The sequence below is a fragment of the Branchiostoma belcheri genome, unplaced genomic scaffold, assembly GCF_001625305.1.
Source record: "Branchiostoma belcheri isolate BF01 breed outbred unplaced genomic scaffold, Haploidv18h27 scaffold27, whole genome shotgun sequence".
Classification (NCBI taxonomy): domain Eukaryota; kingdom Metazoa; phylum Chordata; class Leptocardii; order Amphioxiformes; family Branchiostomatidae; genus Branchiostoma; species Branchiostoma belcheri.
In genome coordinates, this window is record NW_017803876.1 from 846,814 (window position 1) to 874,305 (window position 27,492).

The window sequence follows — 27,492 nt, forward strand, 5'->3', positions numbered from 1 at the left end:
ATAGCGATGGTCAGTTCAGTACCAAGGAGAAGTCCAGTCACAGGTATGTAATATTTTAGCAATATCCAGTTCAGCACTAAGTCAGATACAGATTTGAATGTCTGTCAGAAAACATTGTTATTGGTACTGATAGTTCCTGCCATTACTGTTCTCTGCTTCTTTTTCTTTCTGCTTTAAAGCTTCACTTATTACTTGTGTAAGTTACACTATCACATTGACTATAGTATGCTAAGACTATACAAAAGTTTCAGTCCATCCTTGGTGTGTTGTATTGCAGGGTGTCGTAGCAGAAACTCTGGGTCTGGCGGATCTTCCTCATTTCCACGTGGGAGGCACGGTACATCTCATCGCCAACAATCAGCTGGGCTTCACCACTGGTGCAGAAAGGGGGAGGTAGGCTTGGCATTTTTTCCCTTTTCAACTTTTTTTTTCCATCCTCCAACTTACTAATAATTCAATGTACTGAACAGGCTTCTTCATATTTTACATTCATCATGAAAATACTGTAGTACCACTGGTAAGATATTTGGAGTATTAGGAAAGGATCCTGCTTCAATGTACATACATTGCTTGTATATGTAATATAGTCTGCATTGAAGTATAGAGTAGAATAGAATGATGAATAGAAGGTGTGCACTGATAGTGAACCCTAGTAAGAAGAAATACCAGGATGATAGGTTCTGTAGATACAATGATCAGAATGCTGAAATTTAAAGACCTTTAATATGCTTTGAGCGTTCAGATCATTTCTCTATAGGAGGTACATGTACTTACTGTTGCTCGTACGTAACTTTGCAGATCAAGTCGTTACAGCAGTGACATTGCCAAAATGATTGACTGTGCAGTAATACATGTCAATGGAGACTACCCAGAGGTTAGTTACAGCAGCTGATACACCTTTGACAAGATTTTCAATGGAAAACCACCTTCTGATTTTCTCTGCACTGTCTTAAACAGCACCACAGAATTGTTACTGGTTAGTGTGCGTGTGCGTGTTATGTATTTTTCTTCAAGCATGAATTGATTTTCGTTTAACTCTGGCAGGAAGTCATCAAGGCTACCAAGCTGGCCATGTCCTACAGACAGACCTTCCGCAGGGATGTGATAGTGGACATGCTGTGTTTCAGGAGGTGGGTGGATGGAACAGTTACTGTAAGGCCATGTTGATTTGATTATATGGATGACATCCGCGCGCGCATGAATTTTCGGCCGTTTCCAAAAAAAAAGTCTTTAACCATACTGTAAATCGTACAAAACAGTTGCAAAACGAGCAAAAATATACCATAAGTTACAAAAAAAATTAATAGAAACTATACCAATGTCGTAGAATGCCAAAATCAAACGAAAAAAGACGAAATTGTAAAGAAATGAACTTAGAGACTAGATTATTCGCCAAACCATATTCTGTGCCATTTGCTCAACCCTCATGACCACATAGATTTCATAATGAAAAGAACTTTCTTTTTAATTCGCACGCGCGCATCAGTTTTGGGGCTCCCGGAGGATGTCATCCATATAATCAAATCAACATGGCCTAATGCCTAACCTTCTTCCTGCTGCCTAGCCCTGTAACCAATATTAATAGAGAAATGGCTACTTCAGTGTAAACGGTAGTGGTAAAGCAGTCGTTCACAACTGAGGTGAATCATATTAATTCAGTATGCTAAATAAGGTTGATATTTATTGGTACTGCCTTGATTATAAACAAATAAACAAATGAGGTTTGGCTGGATAGGCCTGTCCGGTGTCAAAATATTTTGCTGCGCATTGACCACTTTAAAACTTCTTCATAGACAAAAAAAATCCTGTATATCTGGTAAATTACTCAAAACCACTTCAAGTATTGCACTTCAAGGTTGTGATCATGATAATGTGGCTTCAATGCTTATTACTGGTGGTATTACTACAGATGGGGCCATAATGAGTTGGACGACCCATCCTTTACCCAGCCTGTGATGTACAAAGTGATCCGGGGGAGGTACGACATGGGGAAGAGTGTTCCTGATGTCTATGCTGAACAACTTGTGGTAATGATCCTGTATATTTTATCAACATGTACCTGGCATACCACACTCAAAAATGTAACACTTCACTGCATTTTTTGTAAACATTCTGTTAGACACTTGTTAATGATACAGTATATCAATAGTCAAATTCAAATTCAAAAAGATAAATGTAGTTGATGTCTTCTAGTAAACTGAGGTGCAGTGCGTATGTGTGTATATACAGGATATACAATCTGTTACTTGTACAAACATGTACATAGCCATGAAATGATTGTTAGGCCACACCAATTTAATTTCTTGGTTAACGGATTTTTTTACAAAAATAATGGAGCGGGCGGTCGAAAAAAAAAATAAAAATAAAAACAGGCCTAGGGATCCTATTATGGCCCAAAATGGTACGATAGGAGCCATGAAGTCAACACACCAGGCTGATTCAAAATTTCAACAATGAATTTTAAACTTTTAATGATACCATTGCATTGAAAGATGGAATATCTGTAACAACTAGGATGAAAGGACTGTTTTCAACTGTTCAGGGCAAAATATGAGCATTTTGCAGCTGATTCTGAATTTTTATTTTTATTTGCAAATCAGAAAAAAATGAAGCGGCGAATCCGTTAACCAAGAAATTAAATTGGTGTGGCCTTATGTCAACATTATTTTGTGCAGAATGATGGTTTGCTGACAAAAGAAGATGTAGCTAAGATCAATGCTGACTGCATGGCAAAGCTTGGAGATCACTTCAGCAGGCTGGACAGTTTCCCACCACAAGCCAGACACCTTCAGAAACAATGGACAGGACTCGTTCAAGCTTCCTCTCAGATAACAACATGGGATACGGGTAAGGTTACCTTTCAAGTTAGCCTCCCCTTTGTCTTCAACAGTTGCTTTTTTTCTCTGTAATTTACAGTGAAAGTCACTATGATACTGCTGGTCAACCAATGTCACATTTTTCTTTAGCAGTTCAGAAAAAAAGAAAATCACAAACAAACAAACATGATGTTGAAGTACATTCAAAATTTGTTTTCTGTTTACCCTCTCATTGCTTTATAGGTGTTGATGCCAACCTCTTGAAGTATGTTGGTGCCAAATCAGTGGAGGTGCCCTCAGACCTGGTAAGTTACTAACATTTATCACGTGTTAGTCAATATATATATATATATACACAAATGAATATCAGAAGAAAAACAAAAAAAACATATGCCTACAGTTGCAGGTTTGGGTAGAAGATGATTAAAAGTACTAGAAGGAAAATATCAAGGCATTCTCTATCTAGCATGTTTGCAATGAAAAGAAAGCTCCCATTCACCTCTCCAACTCACTTGTAGGCAGTTTTGGGTGAAAAAAAGCTAACACAATAACCTCTCTAACTCTCTTGTAGGCAGTGCACCCACACCTACAGAAAACACTGGTCGATGTCCGTAAGAAGAAGATGGAGGTGGGAACAGGTCTGGACTGGGCTACAGCAGAAGCACTTGCTGTGGGATCTCTGTTATATCAAGGTAAATACTGTAGTTATAGATGCTACAATATACCTCTGCAAGGAAAGAAAGGATTTGGTATTGATCCCTTTCAACAGGGCCTTCAGGCCTGCCTCTCCTATTCTGTTTCCTTCTGTTTCCTATTAAATTCATTTTAGGATGCAAGGGAAAAGGGTGTTTGTATGTTCAGCACCAAGGACAGTTGTGTTTGACTGTGTGGACGGTGTTCAACACCAAGGACAGGTCTGCCCCCATGGGTTTGGATGGTGTTCAGCACCAAGGACAGGCCTGTCCCAAGGTGTGTGGATGGTGTTTAGCACCAAGGACAGGTCTGGTCTAAAGTGTGTGGATGGTGTTCAGTACCAAGGACAGGTCTGTCCCAAGGTGTGTGGATGGTGTTCAGCACCAAGGACAGGTCTGTTTTAATGTGTGTTAATCATGTTCAGAACCAAAGATGGGTCTGCTCTCTATGCCTCAATGAGGAATGACTGCAGTGTGATAGATGTTGGTTGGCTTAAGGAATTAATCCACTCTACAATGTAATGTCTGTAGCTCTAGCTCTTAACGTTCAACTCTAAATCTGTTGGCATTAACTCAGAGCCCTTCTCTCTTGAATGATTTAATGTGCGTATCAGTGGCCAGGAAGTTGGAAGGGAAAAGATGCCTGGAGGCAGCTACCATCCACAAAACTCTCATAGCGTTCTGGCAAACTCTTTCTGCATGAGTGCCAATGCAAAAAAGACCAAAGATATGGTCATCAGTTGTCGCCGCAGCCCTGTAGTACCCCCTCCACTTACCTTGAATGGTGAGTCCGTTGAGAGAGTGACCTCCTTCAAGCTCCTTGGAATTGTGGTCAGCAACGACCTGAAGTGGGGACCTCATGTGGAGTACATGCTAGCAAAGGTCCAGCCGCGCATACACTACCTGCGCGTAGCCAGGCGCGCTGCCCTCCCAACGGAAGTGCTACTGCAAATCTACAAGTCCTTCATCCGACCTGTGTTAGAGTATGGGTCCCCCGTATGGGCCGGTCTTCCGCGCTGTCTGTCAGACGAGGTGGAAAGGATCCAGAAGCTGTGCCTCAGGATCTGCGGAGTTCCACACGGTTACTTGCCCACTCTCAAGTCCAGGAGGAGGGAGGCATCACTGAGTGAACTAAAACGAATACTAAAGGATCCTTCACACCCCTGCAATGACTTTATCCCACCAAGAGAGGAAAATGCGTACAATCTCAGGAAGAACTATCACAGCAATCAGTGTAAACTCCCACTAAGCAGAACGGACAGACATAAAAACTCATTCATTGTCAGAGCTATCAAAGACCTGTAAATGTGTATTGTATATATATTATATATGTTGTATTTTAAACTGAAAATGTTACTATTTTAATCTATGTATTCTTAATGATGTCGATTTTTAAATGATGATGTAGTTTTTAAGCGTGTAAAATGTCAATGTAATTCAGATGTGCCCGAAGTACTTCGGCACGTCTGCCATGTTGATGTTTAATAAAGATTTGATTTGATTTGATTTGATAGTGGCTGAAGCTATAATTTTTTTTATTCTGAATCTTTTGATATTAACTAAGTCCTTCTCTCTTGAAGGGTTTAACGTGCGCATCAGTGGCCAGGATGTTGGCAGGGGAACCTTCAGCCACCGACACTTCATGCTGATAGACCAGGACGACGACAGGATGCACATTCCACTCAACGACATCTCAGACAACCAGTCTGGATATCTGGAGGTGATGTCTTATATGTGAAGGCAAAACATTCAAACTTGTACAAGTGGTCACTTCTGCATACATAAGGACTACCAGGCCAGTGTGACCATGATTTAGATAATTTATCCCAATGATCATGACTTACATGTAAGCATTAAGAACCCTGTCTATAGTGACAACCTGTCTGCACAATAAGACCATTGTATCTGTACCTGTATACCCAGTATAAGTGCCCTTTGCCTTAGGTGTAGCACACCAGCTTCACAGCATGTAGCACAGCGGCAACTGGTGAACATTGAATTAACTGCCACACCTAATCTTTGCACATGTAACTACTCAGGTAAAGTGTTGTTTAAAGCTTTGAAATTGCTTTCATGTGTATCTAGAAACTTCGACCAAATTTTATCTAACATGTTCACACCTTTCTGTAGGTGGCCAACAGCTGTCTGTCAGAAGAGGCAGTGCTTGGGTTTGAGTATGGCATGAGCATTGAGAGTCCCCAGAACCTGATCATCTGGGAGGCTCAGTTTGGAGACTTCTTCAACGGTGCTCAGGTCATCATCGACACCTTTGTGTCCTCTGGAGAAAGTACGTAAAATTTCAACTTTTCAATGAATGTATTATGTGTAGATTCACATTTCTTTATCTTTACATGCCCGTAGCCAGGGGGGTTCCCCCCACAAGGCTCAAAGGTCCACTTTTTGGTCCACTTTTTATGTAAAGGTCCACTTTTTGGTCCACATAATGTAAAGGTCCACTTTTTGGTCCACATTTTTTGTAGAAAAACTGCTCCCTTTGTCATTGAATAAAAATCTATCTCTGATTTTTTCTTGGAAATTCTCTTGAAAATGCACGAAATGCCATTTTAGAAGGTTCATTTTTCAAAATTTTCCGGGGGAGCATGCCCCTGGACCCCCCTAGGAACCTTGCACCTTTGGCGCTCGCCTCGCCGCCCCCCGAGCAGTGGGAAGAACCCCCCCATTCAAAATCCTGGCTACGGGCATGCTTTAGGTGTCCTTTTTCTTCTTCATGTATCCTTGGTGTATTCTGCATGCCATCCATGTTGTAACAGAGCTTCTTGCACTTACCAGAAAAAAAATGAGTGCAAGGATGCCTGTGACAAAATGGATGACGCCCAGGCTATCCCTGGTGCAAAATAGTACCTGAGGTAAAAGGTGAGGGAAAGAGAAAGATGAGCTCTGCCTTCCAATACATGTACCATGTTCTATATACAGCCACTGCCACTATGTCCTTAAAAAAACGACTTTTAGGGACCTTTACCATCTGTAGGCACATACTAGTAGGCACACCCCATCCTGTACTGAGCTAACGAAAGGGTATGTCACCCCGTAAGGGTCAGTAACCCTGACCGCCAATACGGGTTTCTCTTTTTAGCGAACGCCCACGAAAGCCCAAAAATTGTCGCACGAATCTTAAAATTTTTTGTGTGGTCATGTCCAGAGTGTGCTCGCGGGTGTCCATGCCAAGTTTGAATCGAATCCATCGAGCCGAACTTAAATAAATCGAAATTTACTGGTTTTTTTCTCTTCTTGGCGAACGCCCACTTTACTTCCGGGTTCGCTGCGAACGCCCACTACTCTTTGCAAAATTTCGGCCCTCGCGCAACGCCGGCAAAATCCACCACCACAAATATGTTCCTATATGCCTCCCCTGAATTTCTGACAAGTTTCCGTGCTTTACGTGCTTTTAAAGTACCCATTTTTTGACAAAATATGCGCTGCGACGAGCTCGCCGCCTCGGCGTATACGTTTCACCTGGTCACATGACTTGCGGTCGGGGACTGTTCGGTAATTTCATGATCAGCGGGAGGGAGGAAGGGTTGCAGAAAAACGCAATCTACCGCACAAAACATAAATGATTTCCTTTCTTACATAATTTTCACCTCGGTTCTAGTAGTGACACCGCCGAATAAAGTACGCACTTTTGAAAACTTTTCAAAATACAAAAAGTACCTTATTTGAGGTTTTCCCCGACAAATCCAACGACTACCGACGAATATAGCGAAAACCGGCAAGGAGAATTGCACTACATCGATTCGTACATAAAATGTCGGATGATAATGTTGACGCGTGAAAATAAAGTTAAACTTTAATAAATGAACGTATTTCATGTGTGTATCGTCGATATTGACACGAAGTTGCGGTAAAACGAGAAGATGCAAGGTAAGATAATGTAGGTCACTCACGTCGCGGTGCTCGGTCAAGCTGACGGGATGGTCGCCAGCCAGCCGCCGATATCTCAGTGGAACCCCGGCCGAAAATAAATACCCCCGTAAGTATGAACGAAATTCTATTAAATAGATTTATGAGTGGTAAGATGGTAAGATTTAAAATGGTCCGCAAGTCGTCGTAACGTAGTGAATAACGTTACTAGTATAACATGACAGTTGCGCTTCAACTGATGGTCAGTTCTGATGCACTTTCGGCTATAGTTAAACACAGAAATCTTCAACAAATGTTATAGCCATGCCGTTACAAAGGTTGAAATGACACACATCATTTTACTACGTATCACAAATCTATTTAAATATAAACAAATGCCGCAGAAAATTATTTTGTAGCGGGACTATACCAGCCAGTATTACGTTAAAATGATGGGTAGATGTACAAGGCATGGCCTTACAATGATAGGGTTTTTTGGGCGAAGTCTTTGAAATCCTTTGCTGCCCGCCGGTGGGTGGGGCCCATGTGCGTGCTGCTGTGGGCGTGACGCCGCTTTGTCTGACCAGGACGTGCCGTCGTCTTGACAACACAACGTGGGAAGCAAGCGGCCAGAAGCATTCAATGCTGCAAAGTTTTTATTCCTTTGATTTTGTGACATGAGCAGTAGTTTACTAAACGAGATATTTTTCAAAAACTCTTTCGCTCGCGTCTCAGCAGTCTCGTTGTTGTTTTGGGTTCGGTGTCAAATTTTAAATACGGTAGCACATTAAAATTCCCCGCCCGGTCGAACTTCTCCGCCTCGATCATTTGTTGCTCACTGATGGGGCGGTCAATCAGCGCGGACGTGGTTTACAACGAACGTGGCGAGCGGCGCCGACAAAAATTTAGGGCCCCCTCCGTACTGTAACGTTGCGTCTGTCTATAGTTCAGCAGAACAATTTTACAACATGGTAATTGTCGCCGGCGGTGTCACTACTAGAACCGAGGTGAAAATTATGTAAGAAAGGAAATCATTTATGTTTGATCTTACAAACACGAAATTCTGCCCCTTTTGTGCGGTAGATTGCGTTTTTCTGCCCTTCCTGTCCTCCCTCCCGCTGATCATGAAATTATCGAACAGTCCCCGACCGCAAGTCATGTGACCAGGTGAAACGTATACGCCGAGGCGGCGAGCACGTCGCAGCGCATATTTTGTAAAAAAAATGGGTACTTTAAAAGCACGTAAAGCACGGAAACTTGTCAGAACTTCAGGGGAGGCATATAGGAACATATTTGTGGTGGTGGATTTTGCCGGCGTTGCGCGAGGGCCGAAATTTTGCAAAGAGTAGTGGGCGTTCGCAGCGAACCCGGAAGTAAAGTGGGCGTTCGCCAAGAAGAGAAAAAAACCAGTAAATTTCGATTTATTTAAGTTCGGCTCGATGGATTCGATTCAAACTTGGCATGGACACCCGCGAGCACACTCTGGACATGACCACACAAAAAATTTTAAGATTCGTGCGACAATTTTTGGGCTTTCGTGGGCGTTCGCTAAAAAGAGAATGCGGCCAATACAGTAGACTGATGGTGACTAATGATGAAGTGTCCTTATGGGAAACAGGTATATTTCAATTTTCAATTTCAATTTTCAATTTCAATTCTTTTTGTATGTAAAAATCAAAATATGATAATCAAAGCAAAGAGCAATGAACCTAAAGTCACTTGCAGTTGTTGCAATGTTATGCAAGTCTTCCATGTTGCTTGTCAGCAGTGTTTTGTGTCTGTGTTTTGTGTGTACTACGTGATTTCACGTAACAGTTCACGTCATTTGTTTTCCTACCTGATGATTATGTCAACACCCACCCTCCCACTAAAGGATGTTGACACAGGCAGGCCTAATGGCCGACCATTTCCCCATCTGCTGTAGGAGGAAAGTAAACACAGGAATCGCCAGTAGCTCTCCTGATGACTTTTACATCAGCAGGTTTTGTCCACAGGGTACATATTACACAACTACATTGTATGTTTCATACACTTCTGACGCACACTTGCAAACTGTTTTCAATTTTGATGCGGCTTTGTAAATTCAATTCAAAATTAAACAACAGCAATCTACACAGAGCTACTTATAGCTACACATAGCTGACATCCAAAAGATTAAAGCAGCATTTACATATGAATTGAAATACAATTTAATACTAAATGTTGTCATCATGAAAGATCAAAAGCAAATTCTGTAATCAGAAATTTAGTAATGGTATCTCATATGCTACCAATAGTCATATCCGACAAAAGAAATTACTTCATCTTTATGACTGTCTGTAGTTATAAGGGATTGAGTCTTGTGATTGATATTTCAAGTACCTTTGATATACATACATAAATGTAAAATGAACGTCAATACTAATACATACAGGTGCAGTAGTTTACACTACTATGTCATGGCAATGGTGTACATTTCATTGCAGTCAGTTAACTATAGTGCATTATGATTAGTGTTGTCAGACATACCAACTTCAAAGTCTGATTTTCTGGTAAGTTGGCTAGCCTTCGGTCAATGTGAGTTACCGGTACAAATTTCCCCTGGAACTAATAGTAGACAGCTCAATTTGCGATATGTGTCCCACTGTATTCCTTGATGCTCTGGACCCATGCCTGCGAACAGCCGTGTTGCTGCCCTGTCCCTCCTTTCTACAAATCTTGCAAAACATGCTGTAAAACGCCTTTCTGAATGCCTTGTCCCTGTATGCATACACGATAGGGTTTACAGCAGAATTTGTGAAAGGCAACATGTACACCAAGCCAAAGAATGTCCTCGAATCCAAGCCTATCTTTCCGGTGATGATCGTGAGCCACATTATCAGTATCATCGGCAGCCAGCACACCAGCAGGCAGCCCAGGATGATGCTGAGAGTTTTGACGGCTTTCAGGGTGCCGAGGAACACGTTCTGCCTCCGTTGCTCAGTGGTCATCATCGGCTGCACGGCCGAGATCCTCTGTGTCTGCCTCCGGGCCGCCCGGAAAACCAGACTGTACATGACGATGATGCACACCAGAGAGATGAAGACTGGGGTGATGAAGAAGTGGCCGATGTTGTAGTGGTTGAATATGTCCATGACGTTGCACTCCCCCGTCTTCAGAAACTGCAGCGGGTAGCAGAGGTTGAGCAGCTGCGACATGCCGGCGCAACAGGCCAGCAGCCACACCAGGACCAGCAGTCCTGTCCTCGCCTTCCAGGTCATGATGGTGTGGTAGTGCAGCGGCTTCATGACGGCTACGTACCGGTCAATGGACAGGGCGAGAAGGTTAAAGACAGAGGCACAGAAGATACTGATCAGCGTGATCCAGTAGAAGAGGCAGTTTCCATAGTCCTCGGTCACAAGCGGATGCCCGTGGAGCGTGGAAAAGATGTGGAACGTTCCTGCGATCACGCCAATGATCATGTCTGCCACTGACAGGCTGACGATGTAAAAGTTTGTGGCGACTTGCAGCTTTCTCGTGACGGCAACGGCTAGAATGACCAGGCTGTTCCCAATTAGTGTGATCAGGCAAATGGGGCCGTTCACAAACACGAGCAGCAGTATTCTGGCCTGCATGTCCAAGTAGAGTTCATCTGTCCATTCTAACCTTCCGTGGCACGCCTCAGATGTGTTTCTGATGGAGTCATTGTACATGTAGGAAAAGTTTGCAATTTTCAGGCATGAAGACATGTTTGTGTGTCTTGAACTAGTGACTGTACCCCTTTGGAAAACTGTTCCTTGCTTGTATGAACTTTCTCAGTATCTCAAACTTTGACTGGATCCATGTACTCTCCTTATGACTGGTACCTTTCCTTCTCTGCTCTCGTAGTCTTGTATGACAAAAAACACAAAAGATGGGAGCTTACCTAGTCTGCTCCTTGTCTTCATAAAAAAGTCCTGCCCAGTGTCTTACAATGTGCTAAAAGACATTCAGAAACCCAGCAAAAGAAACCTGTCTTGCACTCTAGTGGTGAACCTTTTGTCTTGCTGATGTCCCTAGCTGGCCCTTGTCTCCACCTGTTGTGTCCCCACAGTTGCACCGCTTGTTTGAGTTTAACTTAGCATATTTCCTTTGCTTTATATCCCCACAACAAGTGGCTATGTGACCAGTACCACATAACCTGGCTGGTGCTTGTTTACCTTGCTAATGGGTGATAATTCACCTGGAAGGTAGCCATGGAAAAGTGTAGGAGGGAGTTTCCGTGTAGTTCCAAGGAAGGCTGAGCACCGGTTTGCTCTGCTCTTACCAGGCTGAGTTGTAATTTCTTCCGTCTTGACAATGACCATCACCAACGTCATAACAAAGGAATACATGGGAACCGGAATGTGCTAATGTCACCATTAAAGCTCTGGTAATGCTCTGTAGGACATCCGAGAAGTGGAAGAGATGTGGATGTTGATGGTGGCACATTGTGCTACTCTATTTGACTTGTCTAGTTAGAGCGTAAAAGATCATTCTCCTGATATTTACAATGTATGAAATTGAATACAAATAGATTTTGAATCATAATTATAGCAAAATGATTCATGGATAGTAGGCCATGTTTCTCTAACTTAGGCCATGTTGATTTGATTATATGGATGACATCTTCCGGGAGCCCCAAAACTGATGCGCGCGTGCGAATAAAAAAAAAGTTTTGCAAAAAAAAAAGTTCTTTTCATTATGAAATCTACGTGGTCATGAGGGTTGAACAAATGGCACAGAATATGGTTTGGTGAATAATCTAGTCTTCAAGTTCATTTCTTTACAATTTCGTCTTTTTTCGTTTGATTTTGGCATTCTACGACATTGGTATAGTTTTTATTAATTTTTTTTGTAATTTATGGTATATTTTTGCTCATTTTGCAACTGTTTTGTACGATTTACAGTATGGTTGAAAACTTTTTTTTTTGGAAACGGCCGAAAATTCATGCGCGCGCGGATGTCATCCATATAATCAAATCAACATGGCCTTAGCCTTGTGAAGTTTTTGTAGGAAACTATTCTTCACAGTTAAGTATTTGGTTATCTGTGTAATGTCATTGGTTATTCTCAATGTCCATTATTCTGTTTACACAAATCCCAAAATAGGAACCTTTTAAGAAGTAATTAAGAATAACCTTCACTTTAAATACACAAACATACTTAAGGTCGCAACTACAAACATGTATAAGTGTTGTCCATTCTACTTCTGAAAAGAGCTTAAATTAAATAGTATATTTTATTCAAACTATACCAACGTTTAGCTAAAGGGAAAAAAAGGCATGGGAGAAGTGAGGATGTCTTTCTTCTTGTAGCAGTTTCAGTTTTTTTATTTTGTCAGCAGTAACACTCGGGTAGATAAAAACCAGCTTTTCAGGCAATGCTGGGTATACAAAGCATGAATAACAGACTGTACAATACAAACATACATGCACTGTATGACGAAATCACATACAGTACAGAATGACATAACACAAAAAAATTACACAGTTTCACAAACATATGTGTACTAATTAAATGTGCCTGTCTTGTTTGTCCAGCAAAGTGGCTGCTGCAGAGTGGGTTGACCATCCTTCTCCCACATGGCATGGACGGGGCCGGACCAGAGCACTCCTCCTGCAGGATAGAGAGGTGGCTACAGGTTCGTATTTCATATTCATCCATGTGATGCCTGCAAAACTCTATGCTTACATTCGTTATTGTTGATGCCAACAAATTTTTATACTCTTGCATAATGATATATTGTTTTATGCTGTTTATACAATGTATTTTAATCAATTACACTCAGTGATTTACGTAGCCTGGGTGCCATCTGATTTATAACGGCAACCCTGTAAAGAGCACTGTAAAATCAAGGCAGTTCAGTCCCGGTAAAAACTGCAAGTTTGATTGAACAATAAAGTTTGAAGTGCACTTTACACTTTATGCAACATTCATAAATATTACTTATGTTTAATATCACATTTAATGGCGCCCTCGTAAATTTGAATAGGTGTAGGTGTTTGTGTTTGATGATTGATGAATGATTAACAGACAGTCAACAAAAAAGCTTTTTAGTCAACAAATAAATATAATTATGTTTCCCTCCAAAGGGAAAGATCCTGTTTACTTTGCTGGGGACTAAAGACTGAAGCTTGGTGTACCCAAATTTAGTGTTATCTCAAATAGTCGGGTGTAAAACAACAAAACAGTGGGTCAAGTCTCACAAAATCCCAACTAAGCTCATAGCAGTGTGGGCATAAGTTACTCAAAATTCTTGGTGCTTGTTGCACATTACTGTAAATTCATAAACCCTACCTAATACATTGTATATTACGTATAGTAAAAATTCAGTCACTAGCCAATTACAAATTGCATAGAATTACCCCAGGCCCCAGAAGTTGCACTGGGTATAAATTTTTAACTCTGGACAGGTCAAACAAAAAAAGCTGGACCAGTACCCCATATGCATTCAGAACAAAACTTCTTTTAAAAATGTCATGAAGGAAACTGGCAAATGTTGGCCCAGTGTTGTATTGTTGCCATCATTATGTACTGTCTGTTGGTATGTATTTCTCTCCTGTACGAGAGATCACCATGATGTTACGGCCAGCTAGTGGTAGGCATTAAGCAGGCAACGGTTGATTTGCCTGCCAATAATTTGAAAGTATGTATCTGTACATGTACAATGTGTATCTGTATAGCCAGTAAAACTGCCCTTCGGTGTAACACACCAGCTTCGCAGACACGCGGCATGGCGGCAGCTGGCTACATTACAGCGAACGACTTGTTACACCTAATCCTTGAACATCTAACTCTAAACATTGTTTAAAGCCATCTAATGATAATGCCCCTACTGTACTTGGTGACAGCGAGTTCCACTCTGCAATACTTCTAGGAAAGAATGAATATGTGATGTAAACAAAAACAGATATTGCTTGCATTGTGCCCCCTTCCCAGTTGTGTGACAGTAAGGAGGATGGAGTGGACGGGGATAACGTCAACATGCAGCTGGTGAACCCCACCACACCTGCACAGTACTTCCACCTGATCAGGAGACAGGTAAGGATACTTGTGCTTTAAACCATGCTCCTTCCTGGTATCTCTACAGTGCTGGAGAATTTTGGAGAAATCCTTATGAATCATATGATGTTTGTTTCAATTACATGTACAACAAGAAGGCAGTTATCACTATCAAAAAGGCCACAAAGGTCACAAAATGTAAGCTGCCAGAAAAAGATCTGGGGCCAGTAAAACACCCTTAAGCCAGCCAGTGCTAACCAGGCTAGCTTCACACATTGTTGGATCACTAAAACACTGACAGTACTGTCTTTCTTTATGCTATACAATACTAATACTGTGTTGAAATGTAACAACAATTAACATCATTCTGAAACAACTAATCCATATGCAACCTTTAAATCCTGTTGAGTTTCAGGTTTTATTAATAAAGTCAACCAAGCTGAATTACACTGATTTTTACAATTTTGTACAAAGCAAATACAAATACACATTTACATTACAAATTATACATATACAGACACGCTGACAAACATGTTACAAAGCCACACATGGGCACTGAAGTGAAGTCCAGAGAGCCTTGAAAAGTCATTACTGCAAGGATTCATTGTACAGGCATATTGCCTTATGTAGGAAAGAGTTTTTCAGTCTTTTTGTGTGGGCTGCTGGTACTGTGAGTGCAGTTCCATTTCTTAAGGTCCTCCCAGTGGCCGTTGTCCTGGCCGACGGAACCAGGTCATGGAGGGGGTGACCCTCGTCCAGCATGTTCTTAAGTAGTTTCACTGCCGCCACCTCTCGCCTTTCCTTCAGCGTTGGCAGAGGAGGCACCTCACGTCTTCCCCCCAGTGAGATGATCCGGAGTGCTCTCCGTTGTACTCTTTCAATCAGTCTTTCCTGCTCCTTGTTACTAAGTCAATAACTCACTGCGTAGATGAGCCAAAAGGCTAAATACTTGATGTGATGTAAATTCTAGACATGTCATTTCCCATCCCTGATGATGTAGTGATCCTTACCATAGCTATTTTGCCAATACACAGATGGTGAGAAACTTCAGAAAGCCTTTGGTAGTTGTTGGGCCCAAGATACTTCTCAGACTTCCAGTAAGTTAACATCCTTTTTTCTTAATGTACAGTCTGTACATGTATAGGATTATTGTAAAGTGTGTATTATAAATGTTACTTTATGTAACTGTCAGAATGCTTCCATTGTTTGAAAATCACTGCGGTTTGGATAATATATGATTGTTCTTGCATGTATGTCCATGCTTATTCTGAAATGATTTTGCAGGCTGCTACTTCCACACTAGAAGACATGGCACCTGGCACTTTCTTTAAACCTGTATTAGGAGACCAAGGAGCAGACCCAACAAGGTAAAGCAGTCATAGGAGGAGTAGTTTATTTAAAGGCCCTCTGACACAGCCAGACACACATTCATCGTATAATTTTCAGTTGCTGGCATGTCAATTCCAAATGTCTTTTTCTTTTGTCACGTTTTCGCTGGTCAATACATGTATCACCTTTTACACATAATCAAGAATTATGCACAGCAACTGACAAATAAAGATTTTATATTTCATGATTTCTTCGTGACAAATCAATGTTGTCTTGTCTCCTGTTTTCAGAGTGACCAGGGTGGTGTTCTGTAGCGGTAAGCACTACTACGGCTTGGCTAAAGAGAGGGAGGCCAGAGGTGCTGCTGAGGTGGCAATCATCAGAATAGAGGTAGATTCAACATGTGGAAATTTATCAATATTGTATATGTTGTAGTATCATAGTAACATACAGATATAAAACATTTTAAGTGGAACAGAGCGACGGAAATAAACCCAGTCTATTGATTCTTTCTTCTCCTGTAATACAGGAACTCTGTCCATTTCCAATGGAGGCCATCAGGGAAGAAATGAAGAAATACTCCAAAGCTACAGGTAAGATCAACAAAGCTTTAAATTTGTAATTTCTCCCATCAAATATCATATAGGCCAAATGTTTCAACTTAAAGGCCAAATGTTTCAAACTCAAAGGCCATGCATCCACCATAGCTGAGTTTTAAAACATGCAGTAATCTTGTGCCCTTCACTTTAAACTCAGGATCCAGAAAATATTTGCCTTACATTTTCAACAGTTCGGTTTGCCCTCACCAACCAAAACAAACAATAAGTGGAAGTTGCATTAACGTAGCCTAAATTGAAGTCCTGGCCTCCTGCCCAGAAACTGTTGAAGCAGCATTTTGTTTTTGAAACAAACTAGAGGTGAAGATCAGGTGCGTGCACTATGTGAACTTTGTAGCAGCGGCGTTAGTTGTTTTTTTTGGTGAGCGACACAAGTTATGCTTTGCCGCCAAGGGAGTTTTGTTGGGGAGAGAATGGGGCGAAACCATTCTCTCCGAGGCATAACTCGCATCACTCACCAAAAAAAAAAATGCCGCCACCCCATACAAGTCTGCAAAGGAGACTGCACTTTGATGCTCACGTGTAGATGGGCAATGCATGGAAATAAACCTGTTGCATGCCACAAAGAAAGTTGCACAAGTTTTTATTACCAGTATGTGACATGCACTGTTGTTTTTTTCATTCACAGAATTCATTTGGAGTCAAGAAGAGCATAGGAACATGGGTGCATGGTCATTCATTCACCCAAGATTCGAAAATCTTTTAGCATGCAAGGTAACTATCTATGCAGACACACTTTTCAACAACATTAATGAAAATGGTCATTGAGACATCACAGAAAAGTGTAAGTTTGAGAAAAAAAACATTCTAAGGGGTAATTTGTGATGATTGTTACTATGTAAGCATACTACTGACTTACATATCAAGGCAAAGGGGTAATATGAAAATTAATGGACCCAAGACTTTTTTATCAAAATGAAATATAAATTTAAGTTTTCATGATTCAAGTGACTATCTTACGTTGCTATATCATGCATCAATTATGCAATTGTTAAAAGCAATTTCATATTGGTGTGCACTTGTATGTATTGCTTACATGAAACACAACTCATCAGATCATTCCAGAAACTGTTATTGCCGAGAGGCTAATAACAGTTTCTAAAATATTGAACGTTTTGTTTGCTAGCTGAAGTATGCAGGGCGTGGCACCCTGGCAACCCCTGCAGTGGGAGTGGGGGAGGTCCACCAGGCGGAGGCCAAGCAAGTCATCACAGATGCCTTCGCATAGCAGGATTTCAAGCAGCTACATTGTATAGACTAGTGTATTATTAGGTCTTGTTTTACCTCATCAGATGCCTTAACATAGCAAGATTTCAAGCTAGTATAGTGTATCATTAGGTTTTATCACATCAGATGCTTCATATCACAAAAACATCCCCATTCATAGTGTTTGTCTTAGAACACTATTATGTCAAACTTGGGAAAAGAGATTTAAGTTTTCCAAAAAGGAAGCATATGTTCAAAAATTGTTAAGGTTAAGAGAATGTTACTGTGCATGTATTATTTTATCTTGAAATCAATGAATAAATTTAAAGAAATTTCTTACCTCCCAACTCTACAATATAAATTTTAATGTTTTTGTGACATAAGCTCAAAAAGCTACATCACAAGGGATAATGTGATATGTTGCCATGTATTAAATGTAGCAACACAAAAATTTGTCTTGGATAGTCGCATTTTAGTTATCAGTAATATTGATGGAAGTCTAAAAGACAAATGAATACTTTCTTTTGGGCTTAGTATAACTATCACATTGACTTGCATAGTTTGGGTATCATAAGCTTCTAGTTACATACATCTACAGTATGAAACACTGAAAAAGAACATACTTATCTCTTTCATCTGATTTATTATTTACAATGCATGCCCTACTTACATGTTGTCAGAATTACAAAACAAGAAAGGCGTTACATGTTTTTGTTTCTGTTCTAGAGCCAGTGACCACCTTCTAATAGACAAAAGTAAAAATGGTAGAAGTTTTCAATGTAGATCACTTGCCTTAACTTTTTATGTCTGTAAACCATGTAATCAAGTCTGATAAATGTGGAAACAGGTTTTGAAAGTGAAAAAATAGTTCAAGAACTTGAAAAAGACACTTTTGTTGATACATGTATGATGTTCCTTTAGATTAGAAGAACTGACATGAACAACTACTATGGTGATGAATCTTCAACTTTTACTCTGGTGTGTGACCCATTTTGGCTGATGTTCTTGTCCACTGGTGAATGAATCTGTAAAGGAAAAAAACAATGCAACGTATAAATAATTATACATGCACATGTATTAGAACCCTTACCAGCAGACTCCTAACGACCATATGCAAACTTTGTCTGCCTTATGTGTGTTTCTGTGATACCATGGCCACCTCCCTGCCGCCGTCCTAGCTCATTAGGCCACGGTAGACGAACCTTGAGCTTAAAGTGGAGCTGGTTCTGTGCACATCGGTCTTCACTTTAAATAAAACCTCTGCGCAGGCCTGAAGGAAACATTCACGCCTATGGCCAACCTCGCCAATCTACCTAGGACAAGCCATGATGTGGGTGTAAGAATACTTACTCTTCGTTTATAGATTTAGTAGGCCGTTAAACATGTAATATGTGCATTTGTTATATTTTGTCTGATGATGTCAGTAAAAAGTGGCCTGCATGCAAGTTTGAGCTTCTCATCAATAAACAAACAAAGGTTCAAACAAATAAATTCAGCATTCCGTAGGTCATGAGTTCAATCCCCGGCCGAGTCATACCACTTTGAAAATGGTAACGTTACATACTGCTTTCTCTGCTTAGCACTCAGCATTTGGGAAATAGTATGGGAGTTACACACAACACTATGCCTCCTGCTGTAGTGATTACACTGTTGTGTGGCCCAGGTCTATTGAAAACAGAGATGGGCGCCACCCTATGACTAGTCACTTAAGGAGGGAAGGCTCTTTAACTTTTTAAACAAACAAACATGCAAACAAACTTACTGCCTTGGTGATCTCCAGCCAGTGCAAGGCCTTCTGAAGGCCATCGTTCTTACTGGGAGGGGTCTCCATGTTCCAGTAGGTAAACTCCTGGAACTTCTGGGCTGCATGGAATACTCTGGCCTGATACAAGACAATGGATGGGAAAAATAGGCCAGTAAACAGTTTGGACTGTGCATGCATGGTCCAGATGTATTTTATTTCATGTCTCAGAGACCTTCAACATTGCTATATTACTAACACGCATCACAATGTGCATGTACAGTATAAACTGCAAACTGACTTATTCAACTGTCAAAAACTATGCTAATGACAAAGGCTAGCTATTGATAGGCTAGCCTGATTAAGAGTTTTTTCTACACTTTATTTTCTAGGCATTCTTTTTCTACACACTCTTCTACACTAAGCCCAGAACTGATAAAAAATACGGCCCAGTATAATTACCTTCGCCAAGAAGGTTATGTTTTCAGGGGCGTTCGTGTATGTGTGTGTGTGTGTGTGTGTCTGTCTGTCTGTCAACACGATAACTTGAGAAGGTCTTGATGGATTGTCTTGATACTTGGTAGGTGGGTAGGTCTTGATGAGACCTCAAAATGATTAGATTTTGGGCCACCTGGCGGCTTGTCATGGTACTGCAGCAGAACTTCCGGTTTTGATATCTCAAGATCCAGACATGCTAGGGTGACGAAATTTAGAGGGTAGATAGCTCTTGTGCTGGGGATAAAGTGACATGAGTTTGAGCCCCCTAGTTGCTTGCTCTAGAACTGCAGGGGGGTTTAATGGACAAATGTTTAAAGGGGGATAACTCAAGAACCGATGGATGGATCATCGTGATTTTTGGTATGTAGGTAGCTTGAGTGATGCTTGACATAATGATATTACAATTATGCAAATATGGATGTAATTTGCATAATTAATGAGGAAATTCTATTTATCAGCTGCATTCCATAATAGGAAGTTCAAGCTTGTGACATATCTTATTAAGAATGAGAGAAACACAGGCAGATATCGATTATGCAAATGAAGACTTAATTTGCATAATTAATGAGAAAATATTATAATTGCATAGTGGTAACTGCCTGGAATTTTATACTTGGGGTGTTTGAAAGTTAAGTTAAGATGAACATAATTAAACATAACTTATTCAAAAAAGCACCTCATTTGCATAATTTATGAGAAAATTTCATCATGGCATTCTTTGTTAAGATAAGACTGTCTTTTGGTGGAGAATATGATCAACAGATATAATTCATACAAATGAGGATCTTATTTGCATAATTAGGGGGATTAATATAATTTCTTAATCATAAAAGCTAACATCATTTGGCGAAGGTATGAGATCGTGGAACTCTAGTTTGCTATAGAAATATGCTGTTATCATTATCAATTAGGTGAGGATGAAACAATAGTGACATAATTTGTGACCTCACCTCCTCGTCTGACACTGCCTTGTGCTTTTCCTTCAGAACTAATCCCGTGTAACCGTCTGGCAGGGCAACGTTTTCTCCTCTCAGCTCCCGTCCACGAAACGATGCCTGAAGCGCTTCATGAAGTAAAAAGGTTGTGTCAGTTGCAGAAGAATTTACTTTTATTTCAAACCTATTAAAGATACCCAATGCAGGTTTAAGGCTAGAAAAACTGATTTTATAAAGTCAATTGTTGATAGAATATTTCTACTGAAAGTGCAATAAAGTCACATGAGTAGTGTGGGTACCATCCAGAAAAGGACTCAACTTGGGGCTTATTTCTGCAGTGCTTTTACATGCCCAGTATATGCAAATATGCTAACTATTATGTGGGGCAGTATCCTATATCATACATACCAAGTTTATCATATATATCAAATTTATCAGATATAATAACTTATAAATTTGAATATTTTCAGCCTTTTGCCAGCCTTTATGGTAGATGGGGGGGGGGGTCAGAATGTCAACTGAAGAAAGTGCCCTGACAGAGACCAGTTTGTACAGATATGGGTTCCTGATAAGAATGAAGCACTTGATCTCCAAGCAGATTCGGTGGGGCAAGGGGACTTGGAGCGAACGTTGGATACAGGCGGCCAAATATGGATACAGGCGGGCGCTACAGGCGGCCAACATATTAAGTCCCCTTGCCCCACCGAATCTGCTTGGAGATTTAGTATTTCTCACCTCCTTGCCCGCTGTCCCTGACGCCCGGCGTGAAGAAGCGGGTTACCTGCGCGGGGCCGGTGTGCTCCACCTCGCACGGGAGGAGGTGCAGCTTCGCCGCCGCCGCTGTCTCGCCACTCACCCCGCTCAGATCAACTTCCACAGACATGCTGGTGGCTACAGACTGTTCTAACTGCTGCTAGTGATGTGATACGCGACTCAAGTTCACTTCATGAACAAGACAGATAGTTCTTTGCGGGAGCTAAGAGCTGATGCCTCACAAAACACTGAAGATTTCCCGCGTTTATTTAGGTCAAAGGGCACTAAAGGGATGGTTAAAACCATTACGCTGTAGGAGGGGATCCAATCTTGTATCGTAACGACTGTTCACTAACACAGATTTCATATGGACTGGATGGTAACTTAGTGATTACTATATAATTATTTTCATATAACTGTAATAAAGAGTACTGTATCTTTCGTTTGAAAACTATCTTTGACCTTAATTTCTTCAGACTTACCTTGTACACAATGGTCTAGTCCTTGCAATGGCGGTGAGGAAAAACATGTGAACCTTAGTGCCTTCGACCTTCACGTGTAATCGCAATCGTTAGCTGCTAACTGGAGAAGATAAACTGTTGACCGGTATGGCCGACGACAAGTGGCATTGGATGAAGAATGCGCCGCCAAAGAAGGACAGCAAAAAGGGATTTTTCTCGAGCCTGGCGGACGCTGTCCGTGGGAGAGGTCCCAGTCCGGACAAGGCCTCCCTGTTGGCTTCGAAATTCTCCAAGGCGTATGCCCTGGGTGTGTGGACGCTGTGTGTCGCCGCTGGCGTGCACTGGTACTATCACAGAGACGACAAACCGATATCTGACGAGAGCGTGTCGACTTCATTCGCCATGACTCCCGATCACACGTGGGAGAAGAAGACAGTTGTAGGGACGTTCACTTTCGAAGGGTACAAACCGTCAGGTAAGTGTTGAAGATACATTCTTTTGATCTGTATAATTTGGCTAGATCAACTTACTATTACGGATTTCCAAGTAATATCTTGGCCCATCATGATACACGGTGGAACTCTTTACACAGTTGTGCAGTTGTTAGAGGTTGGTAATTGAATGTCTTCAATATTATACACAACTGATGGCAGAATAGAAGAAAGCCATGTATATTTGATACCGTTACCACCGATTGGCCCTGGATATAATATAAAAATTGCGTACATTTTTGCTAATATAACATTATTGAAGGAATAATGACAGGACCAGTATAAACTGTTTGTAGCTTATTGCAATTTTGACTTTTAAACTGCAAACTTGTACCCTCTTTTTACAGATATCAATCCAAATAGGGTTCGAATATTCAAGCGGAAGGTCAAAGATTGGTGGAACACTAATATGAACAGTGATGCCAGTGTGGACGAAAAACATGCAGAACATAACAAGGGGACAACATGAAGACCGTACATAGGGGATACCTTTGGTTATCTACATATACCTTGCAGTGACTGTAAGTGAAAGCAGATGACATATCCAAACATTTCTTCTGTGAATATCACTTGGATTGACACCCAATATAAAAGGCTTCAACTGTGATCCATGAATGCAGAGGCAAACATAAATGCCCAGATGTGTAAGGCTTAGAGCTGTGTACCGGTACGCAGTACCGATACTGTACCGGTAAAATTGATTAGGTACAGGTCCAAAATACCTAATCCCTCAGTACCGGTACTGTACCTAAACAATTTCACACCAATGTTATGCCTATTTGTGACCTCAAATGTGTAAATAGCTGGTTAACAATGGGTCCCTGTGTAAGGACAGTGTGTTCATGAAAACAAAAACATATATATAGCCTATATTTTATCTGAGCATTCGCCATAAACAAAGAATAAACCTTAACTATCAAGTTTATTTATGTTTTTTTTTGTTATTGAAGGAGTTCAGAAGAGCATATAAATTGGTCGAATTGTTCAGGTACAGGTTCAGGTCCGGACCTGTACCTAAACCTGTGTACCTGTACCTGTACCTGTACCTAAAATTTGTTTAGGTACACAGCTCTAGTAAGGCTACTGATGGTAAATAGATCATAACGTTAAATACCATGAAATATAGTTAACGTTACATGTAATAGTAAATGAACAGAAAACTTTATTGTGTTGCTCTGACAAAAAGTATTTTATATCTCATAGGAATTTGCCCCTACAAATCAACAATAATTTTAAGGAAACAGTATCAGTAATTTTATTCGACCTAGCCAGGCTGACTCGTGTTAGTTAGGCTGTCCTCATGGAAATCTGTATCTGTATCTGTATAGCCGGTATAACCACCTTTCGGCGTAACACACCAGCTTCGCAGGCACGCGGCGCGGCGGCAGCTGGCTATATTACACCGATCGACTTGTTACACCTAACCCTTGAACTTCTAGCTCTAGACATTGTTTAAAGCTATCTATTGACAGTGCCCCTACTGTACTTGGTGACAGTGAGTTCCACTCTGCGATAGTTCTAGGAAAGAATGAATTCTTGAACACCTCAATCCTTGGTTGATAACTCTGGTACTTGAATGCGTGGCTTGAATGCGTGGAAACAGATTCAATTTTTGTACCATCAAGGACATTACTCACTGTACCATGTTGAAGGTAGACGGTTCTATTATATGTATATGGGTGACTTTCTCTATGTTAATAAAATATGAAACAAATGTTTGCTCTATTACTTTTTTTGTTTGTCATTTGAAAATGCATACACATGATTCACGACTTGCCTTGGTACAGTACGAGACCAACTGCTGTTATGTTTAAATGTAATGTAAATATTCAACGGTCTAAATTTCACAGATCGAACTCCCCCTCACTGCAATGGAACCGTCCCAATACAAAATGGCGGCGATCGGCTGAAAAATCATCCCGTAGTTCATGTTTTACCACTTCGCCGTCTGTGGTTTGCGAATGGCAGCACAGAAGACAGCTACACTGATCCATCTGAAGGGGTGGGCTCTTCCAGCCAAGGATCTCAGGATGCTGCACTTCCATCGCGCACAGCGGACATTTAGCACGGAACCGAAGGTGTGGGGCCCTGTGACTTTCTCACGATCCATGTCGGTATTGCATGTAGTAATGTATCGAATAGGGTATGCAGAGACGAGTAGTAGTATATCAAACATATATAACGTTAACTTCGGTGTGCGTCTATGATATTTGGTCTTTCGTATCTTTACCAGAAATCGAAAAGTATGCTATACGAGGCCCTGCCTGCCAAGCCTCGCATTCACACTATATAGTATACAGTAGACAGTTACTTCTCTGGCATACATTGTACCACGGACATGATGTTGTATGCCAGAACGGTCGATTGAGATAGTGTTCTACAATATTGGCTCTTGTTAACAAGTGGTTGTTGATAAAGAACTTTGCTGTTCAATCATTCAGCAACCTGATGAAATCTACAGAGGTTACAAATTATTCAGAAGAGGTTAATTTTGTGACAAATGTTTGTCATAATGAGTTACAGGCATCTGATATAACTGTTAGAAAAAAAAATGTTGAAATGTTCTGAGGAAACAGGGCACAAAAACCCTGGTATTATTAGAATAGGGGTTATGGGTCTAGAATTTCAACTATATGCTGGATCAGAAAAGTTGCAGGCTAGTTTTAAGACGTTCATTTGTTTTCCAGGTGTGAAGCTTGCAGGCATCCATGGCACCTGTAAAGGTGTGTGGTTCTACAGCATCCAGGGTGTGTTCAGGGCAGTGTTCGAGCTTCACAACAGACAGAGCCAGCTGGAGTGTCTAACTGTTCTACAGGTGGGGCATGAAACTACATTTGTAATATACACTGACATGATACTACATGTACTAACATGTACTAACAAGTATGATTCCAGTGTAAAATTCATATCTGTATCTTTGTTTATCAAAGACATCAATGATCACTGCAATGGTATCACTCCTAAATCTAATAGGAGAGGTTTGGGCCTAGAGTTGATAAAACCTATGTAGCTTATACTACAGTAGTCTGGGTGCCATCCAATTTGCTATGGGCTCCTTTCACATGCTGGTCTAAAAAGGAGCCCGTAGCAAATCAGATAGCACCCAGACAATGTATAACTCTTGGAGCACAGACAATACTTGGCAATATTGCAAGCATGACATTATTAATTGTATTTATAATTACATGTAGTTTATTTTTATATACAGGAGCTATGGAGACTGAGATTCGATGATGATCTACTACAAGAATCATACAATATAAAGCAGGACACAGAAATTGAAGAAAATGGACAAACAGCAGGCAGAAACAAAAGTCAACAAGTTGCCTCTGTTGGAAAACAGTCCTTAGCAATGTCTGTTGTTCCTCAGTCAGATTGTAAACAAACTGCCCTGGCACCAACCTCTCAGCAAAATACCACACAATCCTGTGGACTGAAAGGTCATGAGAAAGAGGTACCGACTGATGCCTTAGAGCAGACCACTCACATGCAGCTGCAAATTGGTGCTAATGAGGTTGAACATGACTCGCCTGATAGTAATGACACAGAGAGTAGGAATGATGATTCTATCACAGATCACAACTACAGCAGTTCACATCCCGATGATGTCTTGTGCCAAGTAATCAGGACGTTAGACAACTTAGCAGAGCAGCAGCAGCTGGATGTCTTTTTGAGAAGATGTATCGAGTTGCTGACAAGCCTTGTTTCCATTCTTAAGGACACAAGAAGCCTGGGGCTACCCCTGGATCTCTTAGGATATTTTGTGACGAATGTTAGGCAGCTGAAAGAGGACCAGCTGCAGGACGAAGACCACATGAGGCAGACGTCAATGGTAGTAGTCAGTGAGTGGTTAGGACAGCAGTTTCAACGGAGCAATAAAGACATTGTCGGAAAGGTGGAGGACTTTAAGAAGAGACACATCATGTGTGTGGACAACCTTCCACCGGCGGAGGAAATCATTGATGATCTCTTCCCTCCTGCGATGAAGACGTTATTTCTGACCTGGATGGCTTCGTCATCGTCCGGTAACAGAGAGTCTGGCGGAGGAGCCGACTGTCTGATGTTTGACAGTAGTCAGTTCCCTGTCCTTCAGCTCATCTTGGAGTTCTCCAATCACACCCTGATCTCTGGTGTGGCTCATGTATTATACAGCAGGTTGATACACTCCTAGAGTGCTCTATATATTATACAACAGGTTGATCACACACTCCTACAGTGGGCAGTAAAGAAGGGAGTCTGCCAGTTCAATCTGCGTCTCCTATCGGGTATTAATAAAAGACATCCATCATTTGTCCAGACTGTCTATGTTTGATACATTATCTTCATAATGAGATTTGCGGATTCCATTAGTTGCATTGTTGAATGGATTTGTAGCCTTCCATCATAGATTAGATCATGCTTGAGGGGTACTGAATTATTCCTTGCAAAAGTTTGAATGACATAAATAAATAAATGAGAAATCAATGTTAATTCGATTTGGATGTTGCATTGGTCCCGAAAATGTAGGTAAACACTCTGAATGTGATGTAATCTCCATGAGGACATGATGGCTCATTCTTTGTCCTTGGATTTCATTTTTGATTCCTAAAAGAACAGGTAATTTTCTCTGTTAGACTGTTTGTCCTATACCAAATTCATCCTATCATGTTAGTTTGTATCACGATAAACTTGTTTTGAAATAGTATAGTCTACATGCAGACATTTAGTTCCAGGAGGCATTGGTCCCACTGGCCTGCCCTGCTATTAGGCCATTTTGATTTGATTATATGGATGACATCCTCCGGGAACCCCAAAATTGATGCGCGCGTGCGAATAAAAAAAAAGTTTTGAAAAAAAAAGGTGGTTTCATTATGAAATCTACGTGGTCATGAGGGTTGAACAAATGGAACGGAATATGGTTTGGCGAATAATCTAGTCTTCAAGTTCATTTCTTTACAATTTCGTCTTTTTTCGTTTGATTTTGGCATTCTACGACATTGGTATGGTTTTTTTTGTAACTTACGGTTTATTTTTGCTCATTTTGCAACTGTTGATGATGTTTACATACCTTTCACGTACCAAACGTCTCCATTGGTTTGTTTACATCTGTTCGTTCTGGAGAGTGACAGAAG

At 40.9% G+C, this 27,492-nt stretch overlaps 4 protein-coding genes across 5 annotated transcripts in view; 3 read left to right on the forward strand and 1 right to left on the reverse strand.

The window, feature by feature from the left end:
• Positions 1 to 17,764, forward strand: part of LOC109472245 (probable 2-oxoglutarate dehydrogenase E1 component DHKTD1, mitochondrial) — a 25,762-nt gene extending 7,998 nt beyond the window's left edge. The window contains exons 13-26 of the mRNA XM_019771882.1: positions 1,910 to 2,027; positions 2,676 to 2,847; positions 3,060 to 3,121; positions 3,388 to 3,508; positions 5,089 to 5,228; positions 5,639 to 5,795; positions 12,889 to 12,989; positions 14,288 to 14,389; positions 15,385 to 15,447; positions 15,635 to 15,717; positions 15,970 to 16,069; positions 16,209 to 16,272; positions 16,925 to 17,010; positions 17,423 to 17,764. Coding sequence (XP_019627441.1) covers positions 1,910 to 2,027; positions 2,676 to 2,847; positions 3,060 to 3,121; positions 3,388 to 3,508; positions 5,089 to 5,228; positions 5,639 to 5,795; positions 12,889 to 12,989; positions 14,288 to 14,389; positions 15,385 to 15,447; positions 15,635 to 15,717; positions 15,970 to 16,069; positions 16,209 to 16,272; positions 16,925 to 17,010; positions 17,423 to 17,524 — 1,471 coding nt within the window. The 3' untranslated portion in view covers positions 17,525 to 17,764. The remainder of the gene's footprint in view (positions 1 to 1,909; positions 2,028 to 2,675; positions 2,848 to 3,059; positions 3,122 to 3,387; positions 3,509 to 5,088; positions 5,229 to 5,638; positions 5,796 to 12,888; positions 12,990 to 14,287; positions 14,390 to 15,384; positions 15,448 to 15,634; positions 15,718 to 15,969; positions 16,070 to 16,208; positions 16,273 to 16,924; positions 17,011 to 17,422) is intronic.
• A 340-nt stretch (positions 17,765 to 18,104) lies between these two features.
• Positions 18,105 to 21,713, reverse strand: LOC109472247 (ribonuclease H2 subunit C-like). 2 transcript variants are annotated; one of them, XM_019771887.1, is made up of 5 exons: positions 21,412 to 21,713; positions 20,692 to 20,804; positions 19,265 to 19,384; positions 18,435 to 18,527; positions 18,105 to 18,398 (listed from the first exon to the last, which is right to left on the reverse strand). In XM_019771887.1, the coding sequence occupies exons 1-4, from the start codon at positions 21,557 to 21,559 to the stop codon at positions 18,450 to 18,452; spliced, it is 459 nt and encodes a 152-aa protein (XP_019627446.1). In that variant the 5' UTR covers positions 21,560 to 21,713; the 3' UTR covers positions 18,105 to 18,398; positions 18,435 to 18,449. The 2 variants fall into 2 exon arrangements, with proteins under 2 accessions (XP_019627446.1, XP_019627445.1); XM_019771886.1 differs by having other exon boundaries at positions 18,105 to 18,527; positions 21,412 to 21,711.
• A 171-nt stretch (positions 21,714 to 21,884) lies between these two features.
• On the forward strand, positions 21,885 to 23,027 carry LOC109472248. Its single transcript, XM_019771888.1, has 2 exons — positions 21,885 to 22,365; positions 22,729 to 23,027. Exons 1-2 carry the CDS (start codon positions 22,038 to 22,040, stop codon positions 22,848 to 22,850), a joined length of 450 nt encoding a protein of 149 aa, XP_019627447.1. The 5' UTR covers positions 21,885 to 22,037; the 3' UTR covers positions 22,851 to 23,027.
• A 1,239-nt stretch (positions 23,028 to 24,266) lies between these two features.
• On the forward strand, positions 24,267 to 27,121 carry LOC109472123. Its single transcript, XM_019771701.1, has 3 exons — positions 24,267 to 24,466; positions 25,069 to 25,196; positions 25,590 to 27,121. Exons 1-3 carry the CDS (start codon positions 24,310 to 24,312, stop codon positions 26,550 to 26,552), a joined length of 1,248 nt encoding a protein of 415 aa, XP_019627260.1. The 5' UTR covers positions 24,267 to 24,309; the 3' UTR covers positions 26,553 to 27,121.
• Positions 27,122 to 27,492: the final 371 nt, after the last annotated feature.

Excerpts from the sequence above, each read along its gene's own strand:
- LOC109472123 (XM_019771701.1), top strand. The coding sequence starts at position 24,310 with ATGTTTTACCACTTCGCCGTCTGTGGTTTGCGAATGGCAGCACAGAAG. Across the intron at positions 24,467-25,068 it reads CACGGAACCGAAGGTGTGGG|GTGTGAAGCTTGCAGGCATC; the intron begins GCCCTGTGACTT and ends TTTGTTTTCCAG. Across the intron at positions 25,197-25,589 it reads AGTGTCTAACTGTTCTACAG|GAGCTATGGAGACTGAGATT; the intron begins GTGGGGCATGAA and ends TTTTATATACAG.
- LOC109472247 (XM_019771887.1), bottom strand. The coding sequence starts at position 21,559 with ATGTCTGTGGAAGTTGATCTGAGCGGGGTGAGTGGCGAGACAGCGGCG. Across the intron at positions 20,805-21,411 it reads CAGGGACAGCGGGCAAGGAG|CGCTTCAGGCATCGTTTCGT; the intron begins GTGAGAAATACT and ends TACTTCATGAAG. Across the intron at positions 19,385-20,691 it reads AGGCAGTGTCAGACGAGGAG|GCCAGAGTATTCCATGCAGC; the intron begins GTGAGGTCACAA and ends GTCTTGTATCAG.
- LOC109472248 (XM_019771888.1), top strand. The coding sequence starts at position 22,038 with ATGGCCGACGACAAGTGGCATTGGATGAAGAATGCGCCGCCAAAGAAG. Across the intron at positions 22,366-22,728 it reads CGAAGGGTACAAACCGTCAG|ATATCAATCCAAATAGGGTT; the intron begins GTAAGTGTTGAA and ends CTCTTTTTACAG.